At 41.2% G+C, this 10,407-nt stretch overlaps 1 protein-coding gene across 3 annotated transcripts in view; it reads right to left on the minus strand.

Moving 5' to 3' along the window:
* LOC118412639 (glycolipid transfer protein-like) overlaps positions 1 to 10,104 on the minus strand; it is a 13,296-nt gene extending 3,192 nt beyond the window's left edge. Inside the window, exons 1-3 of one of the 3 annotated variants that reach the window (XM_035815631.1) lie at positions 9,954 to 10,104; positions 2,299 to 2,337; positions 1,435 to 1,560 (exon numbers count right to left, since the gene is read on the minus strand). In XM_035815631.1, coding sequence (XP_035671524.1) covers positions 1,435 to 1,560; positions 2,299 to 2,337; positions 9,954 to 10,032 — 244 coding nt within the window. In that variant the 5' untranslated portion in view covers positions 10,033 to 10,104. Of the gene's footprint in view, positions 1 to 1,434; positions 1,561 to 2,298; positions 2,338 to 4,495; positions 4,569 to 9,953 lie in introns of those variants that run through there. The other 2 variants (XM_035815633.1, XM_035815634.1) reach the window with 2 other exon arrangements.
* Positions 10,105 to 10,407: the final 303 nt, after the last annotated feature.

Here is a 10,407-nt window from a genome sequence, read left to right on the forward strand (position 1 = left end):
GTGGGGATCGATTAATCTCCTCGCAGCTTTTTTCACCAGGAATAAGACAGTATCATAAGCTGGGGAAGGAGTTTAGCCGGCAGAGGAGTAAATTGTCCACGCGAAGTTCAATTTACTCCTTTTCCAGCTAAACTCCTTCCCCAGCTTATGATACTGTCTTATGCCACGCAACATCTGCTTGGAGATTAGGGATAGGTCCCAAGGGTCTGGAGTCTGGAGCGGCTGCCATTCGGCGCTAGCTTAGATGACCTCAATACTGCAGTATTAGTAGTAAGGCCATGTTGATTTGATTATATGGATGACATCCGCGCTCGCACCAATTTTCGGCCGTTTCCAACAAAAAAAAAGTTTTCGACCACACAATAAATTGTGCAAAGCAGCTGTAAAATGAGCACAAATATTCCGTAAATAGAAAAAAAAGTATCAGAAAACAGATAAGTAAAGCCATAGAATGCCAAAATAAATCTAAAGTCAAAGAATAAGATGTGAAAGGACAGAAAGAAAAATTCTATTGTTGGTAGAAGGAGGTACCTGCACAGAAAATTCAGGTATAGGTCCCGTTCAGGTCCAGAGGATCATTTCCAGGTCCGGACCTGAACCTGGACCTGATTGTCTGTGGAAACTTGAGAACTGGCAATACTCAAAACAATTTTGGTCAATTTTGCCACAAAGAAATCTGTTTGGTGGATTATTGGACTCCCACTGGCATTTTAAAATCCCATCTCCATGTAATAAAGGCTTACTGTCTCTGTACCTTTGACTGTAGAAACTTGGTACAATTGACTATAAACTCTACTTGACTTCACTCTTGTTGTCTTCCTGGCCCCCCGGTAAGACCCCAAATGCCTGCCGACATAGTGTGTCCATTTTGTAATTGGCGAAACCTGTTCCTCTAATTTTTTTCCAGGTCTGTTTTTTTCGGATTGGTCCAAGAAGAAAAAAATGTTTTGCAGCCGTAAGATGTACTGGACCCTACACCATACTACTGTATGTGTTTTTAGTCCTATGTTCAACCTTCCTGGCCACTTTGATTTCATACTGAAGGCAACTTTTTCTTTTGGCCAAACTTTTTTTTTTATTCGCTCGCTCGCATCTGTTTTGGAGTTCCCAGAGGATGTCATCCATATAATCAAATCAACATGGCCTAATTGACCCAGGTGCGGCCATGCATAGGACCATGCGTAGGTTTTGATCCACTCACATGAGGAAGAATCCATACTCTTTTCGATAAGTGTGGTTAGTGTATTAATGCAATAATGTGAAAGATGGAATATTGAATGACAGAAATAAATTAAATGGAAACGTAAGAATGCTAGTGAATAATTGGTTTCTTGCGTCGAATTTTTTTCCATTCAATATTCGATTTTACAGTTCCTACCACATGGCCACTGATATGCATTCTACCATTCTACCAGAACGTAAACATGTACCAACCTAACTCAAGCAGTTCCCGTAGACTGCGCAGCTTGTTGTTCAGCATCTCCAGTTCATCTGCAGTCCGGAACGCAGAGTCGTCATCAGAGAAAGACATGTCATCGGCCCACTGCTCTTCGCGAGTATCTGTAGAAATAAAGAATAAAGGAATTTTCTAATAAAGATGAACTGTAATTTCTACTTTTTTGGGAAGTAAGGCTTTATTTAAAATGACTTACACAAATACAGATGAAATTCCAACTTAAGGTCTCATTGATGAGTTTCTTCTTCCCATAGACTTCTAGGTTATAATTCGTGTTTTACATGGTCGCCTTTATAATGAAGCTACATGAAATGTCAGCATGATTTTTCATTCTCTGTTGAGAAAATTTACTCTATATAATAGAAAAAATTGCCAATGACTAGAATCAATAGGTTTGTTGTTAATATCAATTACAAGCTACAATGAGTCAATCCCAGCAAAAGGCACTTTTTCCTTGCTAGCGTACAACCGCACCACTCAGAACCCAGGACTGTGTACCTCCGACCTAGCGCACGGCTATCAAACTTTACCTGCTGATTTCTTCAGTTACAAGCAAGCTTTCACCAATCTAACTTTTGATATCAGTTCGGCTGGCCAAAAGCAAATTTCTCACCGCTAAAAACATGCGTCCATGCAGCCGTTCAGTTTTTGGCTCGGATCTATTTTAGGATACCCACTCACGGAGTAATACATCAATGAGACCTTAACCGGTACCCATCCCTAGTCCCAAGTCCTTGCTAGTCCCAACTAATTAAAGCCTGCACGCCTCGGTGAGGCAAGCAGATTTACAAGGACGTGCAGTTAACATGACAGTGTGTGCAGAACAAAGGGTGTGATATTACCTATGATGTTAGATGAGGCAGAAGCAACCAGAAAATGACCTGTGGATGAAATGTAAGGGCATGTGAGTAGTTACATCATAAACATTATTATGTACATCTCTATGTCTATGCTACCTATATGGAATAGTTAGAATACTTTTTGAATGCCGTCTGATATATCTCCATCTCAAATGCACCTCAAAAGTTTGGAGCATGACCAAAAACATCCGTGACGGCCACAATACACGAATATCTGGAATGCAGTGAGATTTTTATAGAATGCACTAAAATTCCCGAAAATATACAAAGGTTTTTCATTCAGGTGGCATTCCGGGCACGTTCTGATCTGATCAAGGGGCTTTACAAAGGCAGTAATATCATCAATCATTTCAGTCAATGTTCTAATACAAAAATCTGCATTCTGATTACATACTCTTAATTTTGAGCCTAAAGACTAATAGTCAGGGAACAAACAGATACGTTAGCGCAAAAAATGCAAACAAAAACTGCAAAATGTTAAGTCCATTAAGACAAGAGTACACTTTGAAGTTCATATTAGATGAAGGTTTGCTCATTTGAAAACGGTAGTCTTTTTGAAGCCAAGAATGCACCAGAGTCATTAAAGAAATTAGCATGTAACAAAGCTCTCATGACCGCAGGGTAATGTATTCTGCACTGACACTCGAACAAAGGAGCTGCCACCCCAAACTACCTGTCCCAGGGAGGAACAACAACTGAGCGTACGGTAGAAAGGTTACAAAATGGACAGTGAAGAAACTCGGGTTTCCCGGGAGCTGCCCATCGGGTCATCGAAGTAACGCCGGCGGATCGCTGGTTGGCATCGTTTATGGTTGTGACTAGGGCGGTATCTGATCGCCTTCGCGCCCACAACTTTCGTTCTTGATCAATGAAAACATTCTTGGCAAATGCTTTCGCAGTGGTTCGTCTTGCGGCGATCCATGAATTTCACCTCTCCCGCCGCAATACGAATGCCCCCGTCCGTCCCTCTTGATCATTACCTCACGTTCCGAAAACCAACGAAATAGAACCGAGGTCCTATTCCATTATTCCATGCACCACTATTCAGGCGCCAGGCCTGCTTTGAACACTCTAATTTTTTCAAAGTAAACGCTTCGGCACCGCGAGGCACTCAGTTAAGAGCACCAAGGAGAATCCGGCGGGGAGGGCCGGGACGAGCAGTGACACGCCTCGCGGCGGACCGCAATTAAGCCCCGGTCCCAAGATGCAACTACATGAACTATGAGCTTTTTAACCGCAACAACTTTGATATACGCTATTGGAGCTGGAATTACCGCGGCTGCTGGCACCAAACTTGCACTAGATTTGTGACACTTTTATATGTATATATCCTGACTTATTGTGACCTGTACTTAGCTCGGTTGGGCAAAATTGTACAATAAAGGTCTTCATTCATTCATTCATTAAAACCCCAAACATGACGTAAGTAAGATAGTCGCTGTTTTTGTTATAATTTTGTCATGATGGAACTGCGGTCTTGAATGAACAAATAATGTTGCGTGTACTGTCAGAAATATTCCATAAAACAGGTCAACAGACAACAGAGTCCCAATGGCAGACGTACCTCCGAAGACATTCACCTCACAGTACTGCACGTTGAATACTGTTCGACATTTCTCCAACTTCAATGCAACTCAACAATTTTGAGCATGACAAAAACATTTAAGAATGGGCAGAAATATCTAGAACACAGTAAGAAGTGCTAGAATGCACTTTGAATACCCAGCAATGTACAAAAAATAGTCATTCTGACGGCATTCCGGCTGATTCCGCTTCTCGTGTGAAGGGCCCTCCATTTCGGAGACTAGTCTAACTACTAAAGAGGGGCTTTTCAAATCCTGTCAAAACCACTTTTGGATTTCAATTTTGCGCGTTTTTGTTTAGTATCTTATCGTCATAACCACGTTTCTCCCGGTAAGGTATTGCTGTATAAAGTGTCAAGTTCAAATTAGAGACTTCTCCAATCTCCTAAAGTTTGAACACCACGCCCAAATCCTAGTACTTACTGAGACAGGCCGATGTGACGCGTTACATTTTCTAAAACCACCGATGATCCTTCTCAACATTTATATTACTTAGTATATCAATTGATAACTTGGTCCCTTTTTCAGCACAAAGGGAAAAGGGGACAATTTTTATTTTATAACACAACAATAAAAAGGGATGAAAAACTGCTTACCCAACAGAAGAAGAGTGACAATTTGCAGTCCGCCCACCATCTTGAGCAGTTTCGGAGTGAATGACCATTCAGTTTTGGGTCCTAGTGTTTATAAAGTCACCATGGATTGTCTATTAATTGCAAATGCTGTCTGTTGAAGGGAGGGGTACCTCATTAGCATAAAAGATGTGATAATTATGGTGATGACTAACTCCCCTCCCGGCAATGTAAAGGGGTAATTTTTACGCCCTCACGGCGTCACCAAATCAGGTACATTCTTAAACTCCCTTTATATCAAAGTATCGCCATTGTAGCAACATATTTTGATCTCTAAAATAGTTAACTTGCGTCTCGTCTTGTTTGGGCCCCTATAAACTGAACATATAATAGTGGCGCGCACACACAACTTACGATTTACTATAAAGGTAGTTGAGACCAAGGTTGAGCAAGGAGTTTTTATCATTGGGTTGAGACACACACAACACGACATAAAATGACAACCGTGTATTTCTTGCACTTTATTTTGTAAGGCTTTAGAAGAATTGTGACAATGTAAAACTATGGCTTCTTCACGGCGCTGGGTACGAGCGTGTGCGTCTTAAGTGGGGGAATCTACTTTCTATGTAATCAAAATAGAGTAGTTTACATGTATATCATGATCAACAGTAAAGTGCACTTCATCTTTTACCATGTTATGCCGGGTATTCATTTTTGTTTTCAACTTTTGCCATCTGGTCGATTCCAATGGAAACCAGGTTTGTTAGCATGTTACTGCTGGCACCAAGCCCCAGGCGGTGGGCGGGGCTTAACTCCGTGTGTGTATGAAATGAGATCCCTTCTTCCACCATCTGCGGTGCTTTGTGTGAAGCAAGGACGTTATACAACGGATAAATATGTGGTAATGTGTTTCACGGATAGTCATTATATTATTTCCTTCCTCTCTTACTCTGCATTCTGAAGAAAACGAATTATGGATTATAGATGAAGATTATAGATATCGCCACCTGTTGAAAATTGAAATTGAAAATGATGTCTTGTCAGGTCAAACTCATAAATATTTTTGTTGAGTTGCGTTTGACACTACATAACCACACAGGCAGGTGCACACAGGACAGTACCAAACCCTGCCTGCCACATAGAAAATATCTTTGGTGGTGACCTTTTCCCCACCTTTGCAACGTTGAAGATTCAAACTGAAGTCATTTAACCCTATTCAGACCGGGCTTTTTTGGTCATCCCTGGACCGGGGGGGGGGGGGCTTTTGAGGCCCTCCACTTCTAAGTCCTATAACTCTTGAACGACGTACCGTAAGGCCACCAAATTTTTAGGACATAATGTCGACGTAATATCTGACAGGTATGTGACGTTTGACGTTACGTTGACGAAAGATGACGTAATTATGACGTCATCAATTTGATTATATTGGCCAAACCCATGAAAAAAGGGTATTCTCAGAAAACTTCAAGTTATGCTTCAAAAATGTAACAACAAGTGCAGATAACATAATAATTATATTTGTTACGCCTTGCGTTGTCAATAGCAACATCAATGACGTCAATATGACGTCATAAAATGACGTCATGCACATCTAAGATACGAGTTGGGCTCCGCCATATTATATCCACCACCGTGAATTTTTTGAAATACTTTTTTTGCAACAAATAATCACAAAGGGCAATGAGAATAGACTAAATTCATTCATTTAGATGGTTTTTGATGAAAAAATACCAGGTAGTTACAAATTTTAAGGGAAAATTAGCGTGTTATTCTTGATCTGGCCATTCGGTCCGCCATCTTGGATTTTGGGCTGATGACGTCATCAAATTAGCATAATTTATGCATATATAATTATAAAAGATATGCTAAATAATATAACATTTTATTTATGTAATAAAATCGCAGTAATATAGCAAATAAATGTGAAAAATACATTGTTAGAACCAAAAATAGTGATTTATGGCAAAACTGCCTGTCAACAAACGGTTGCCATGGCAACAAGAAAAAATGGAAAATTTGTCAAACTTCGTAGAATTGTTGCCAACAATATTTCAGGAAAACTCACCAAATTTGGTGGCTCTAGCGTAAGCCGCTCTGGCGTTATAGGACATCGAAGTTAGCGCGGGCCTCAAAAGCCCCCCCCCCGGTCTGAATAGGGTTAATTGTGCGTTCAGCACAACTACTCAGTAATACCCAACAGAAGAAGAGCGAGAAAAGGTGCCCGCCCGCCATTTTGAGCAGGCTCGGAGTAATTATAAATGACCAGTTCTCAACCCCGGTGCCTCAGATGTCGCCTCGGGCTGTTAATTGGATAGAAAAGTTGTCTGACCACTTTTTAATCACAGATCATCAAAGATGGCCTCCGCATATTCAATTTTTCTTCATGTCAGCAAACAAGAAACTTCTAGAGCTCTTTCCCCAGAGACTGAGAATAAGATCAAATAATGTTTGTTTGTTTGAACTTTGATTCATTCATGAAAGCTCAAATCGGCCTGCAGGTCGCTTTTCATTGAAGTCATGAGGGAAGAGGCAAGGGTCAGACAAAGTATATAACAGAGATAAAGTTACATCGTTTTGAGTCCTTATAAGTCCTATACGTCTATATACACAATTTACATTTACATACATACAAAACACATGATAGAAACTGCTACATGATTCGAGTCCGTTCATTTGGCCGTTCTCATCACTTTAAGAGTCTCTTGAAGGAAGCCAAAGTTGGGGCTGTGTATATGTCCGGTGGTAGACTGTTCCAGATGGTAGGTCCACGGTAGGCGATGGCTCTTCTGAAGGTTTCTCGGTGGGGTTTGGGGACAGCAAGTTGATTGCTTGTGCTTTGCCTGGTTGTTCTTGTGCTTTGGTCTCGGCAATAGACAAACATCTGGCGCATGTAGGGTGGGAGTTTGCTGTTAAGAGCTTTGTAGACGAGTACACATTATCCACGATCTTCGGGCGTATCGATGGAAGGTCGGCCATATTTAAGACAGAGGTTTGCGCGTATTTTTCACCTGAAAACCGTCCCTGTCACATATATGCCATACTTTGTACCTTTTACAATTGTTGTGCAATAATTGTATTATTTTAGGCGAGGCTCGGGCGATGCGATTACCGCAGAATCGTCGTCCGATCGATTTTCGCTATATGTGACGGGCCCGGGGTATTATGACTGCAAGCGCCACAGGTGTCCCACCCCCAACGTTCCAGATCCCTCCCGACATCTCCGCAGATATCGGAAAAACCTGTGTCTAGATTGGGCCTTAGGCTAAATAGGCTTACGATCGCGAATATCTCAGTCTAAACCAGCAACTAGAAATGAAAAACTGATCGGATTTTAAAGTTGAAAATAATGTAAAGGTATTTAAGTTCGCGGGATTCAATTTCGCAGTAGCGGGAAAAATGACTTTTCGCGGTGGTTTTATGTTCGCGGTAACACCATGAACTGCAGTCTAATACCATAATAGAAAAATGTTCGCAGTGGTTTAAATTTCACTGTGAAGTGGTCACCGCAAAAGCCGCAAACATTAATCCACCGCGAACATTTCTGCTTTTACAGTAAGCAGGTGGCTTATAGCTTATTACATGTGCAGTCTCAGTCTCCTACAATAGCAAGAAAATTCTAAATTGTACAACGTTAATTTGACTTAACTTTACTTCTAACACGCATTGCTCACTCGTTCTCATTGAAATGTGGAAATTTTTTGTTCCAAAAATAAATCGGCTTATTTTTTCAGTGAAACCAACCTGTTTGTTTAGGAAAATCCCTCTTTTAACCATAGCCAAAATATGGCAACTTATTATTTCCTTACCCATTGGTTATGTATTACCGGTAACGTTTGTTACAACAGTAAACTTTGACCTTTTTCCTTCGAAATGATTAACATTCTTGGCTACATCATTTAGATATAAGAGGACGTCCTTAGGGAAATTTAAAAAGTAGGTAGCACTTTTACATCAGGTCACATGGAAAGAATAGAAAGCATAGAACAATTGTAACGTTTGTTACAGTCATTTCTGTACAACATTTTGTTAAGCAAGGTGGGATGCAAATGGCCCTTTCATGTTTCTTTAGGAAGCCAGAAAACTGTAAAGCGTCACAAAAACGGCAATTTCTAGTCTTATAGTAATATAACCGTGGCAACCATCGTACTCTTGGTAATAAATTTGTTACCAAATCTGGCGACAGGCATAAACCACCTCACACAGCCTCCAAGATCAGTGACAGTAGCGATCTGACGTGATCAGTCAAATGGCCTGGGTAGCTGGTTTCAGTCATGCCGAACAATCATTTGGGGAACTGAATTGTTACATTTTTGTCTACTATTTGAATTGAAACCGGTGCAATGGCCTAGTGGTTAGAGTGTTCGCCTTGCATTCGGTAGGTCGTGAGTTCGAACCCCGGCCGGGTCATACCAAAGACTTTAAAAATGGTACATGCTGCTTTCTCTGCTTAGCACTCAGCACTAAAGAGAAAGAGTATGGAAGTTAAACACACATCACTACCAGCGGACCAGCCCCCTGCTGTAGTGGCTTACACATGTGTGGCCCAAGGGCTACTCGAAATGGAGATGGGCGCCACCCCAAAAGCATCTGCACAGATGTAAGGGTAACTTTGAATTGTTCGTTTCTTCTAAGGCGACAGCCATTTTTTAGGGGGTGAAATTCCAGCCGTGGCTATAACAATCTTCCAAGCAAGCAATCAACCAATATGAATGTTGTGGTGCATCTTTTGTAAAACATAACAAAGTGACGTTTTCTATAATTTGCTCCATAAAAAGTCGTAAAGTCAGGCGACAGCATTTTTCACATTTAAATCAGAACGAGCCTGCTACCAGATAACTACTTGTCGATCAAGTTACAGACAACAAAACCGAATGTAATGGGAGATGCAAAAGGGCAGTGGGAAAAGAGAAAAATCATACACAACTTTAGTTAGACCTAAGTAAGAATACGCAGACATAGCTTGGGACCAGTGCAAGCGTCAACACGCTCAGTCAAACGTGTTAGAGTAGAGAAGGGTCGCTAGATACGTGGCCAATGATCGTAGGAAATCACTGGCGTATCTCAACTTCAGAAAAATCTGGTATGACCCACCCTTCCTGACATAAGAAAGCAGGCACACATCACTCTTCTCTTCTCTTCTCTTCAAAACCGTCAGCGGTCAAGTAGCCGTACTTGTTCACTGCTATGTCATCAGGAACATAAACCCCACTAGAGGTCACCAATACGGGTTCGTTATTACCCTTGCATGCAAAATAGACAGGCAGAAATAGAAACAGTCTTTCTTTCCGTACGAGTGAAGAATGGAACAGCTTGACAGCAACGGTAGCGTAAATCTCAGTCCCACTCTTGAGAACTTCAAGTTACTGATATAACGTTAGTTTTCTCCAACCTTGCAGTAGACGCTCCCTTTATAGGCAGCATAATTTTGAACATATGGCAGCTGCCTTACCGAAAAAAAAAGAAGAGAGAATACAAATCTCACCTGACCCGGCGTCTACAGGACAAAGGAGAGCCACGGCCACGATAGAACACAACAATGTCAAGACAAATGGAGACGACATCGCACGACAATATCAAGATTTCCGCGAAACTTTTAAAAAGTGAACTCTCCACTGTTGATACAGGGACACTGTCTTCTATACTTCTGAAGAATTGTCTAAGATGGCGCAGTCATCTCCTCAGGGGATTCTTACATACGTCAATCACTAGACCCGCAAACCTGTTTGGTTGGTTGTCTATGTCTATCATTATGCAAGGGTAATTGATTATTTTCACTTCACCATACCGTGGGTACGGTACGTAGTGAAAATAATGTTTTCCCCACGTTTCTTCTTCTTCTCTGTCTTCTCCTGTCGCTATCTTTAACACTCAAAAACTCTAGTGGTGTCCATTTGGAACCCAGTCGTATAATTTGAAGTGCCATAATTTGAACATCT

Source organism: Branchiostoma floridae, chromosome 3, assembly GCF_000003815.2.
Source record: "Branchiostoma floridae strain S238N-H82 chromosome 3, Bfl_VNyyK, whole genome shotgun sequence".
Taxonomy (NCBI): Eukaryota; Metazoa; Chordata; class Leptocardii; order Amphioxiformes; family Branchiostomatidae; genus Branchiostoma; species Branchiostoma floridae.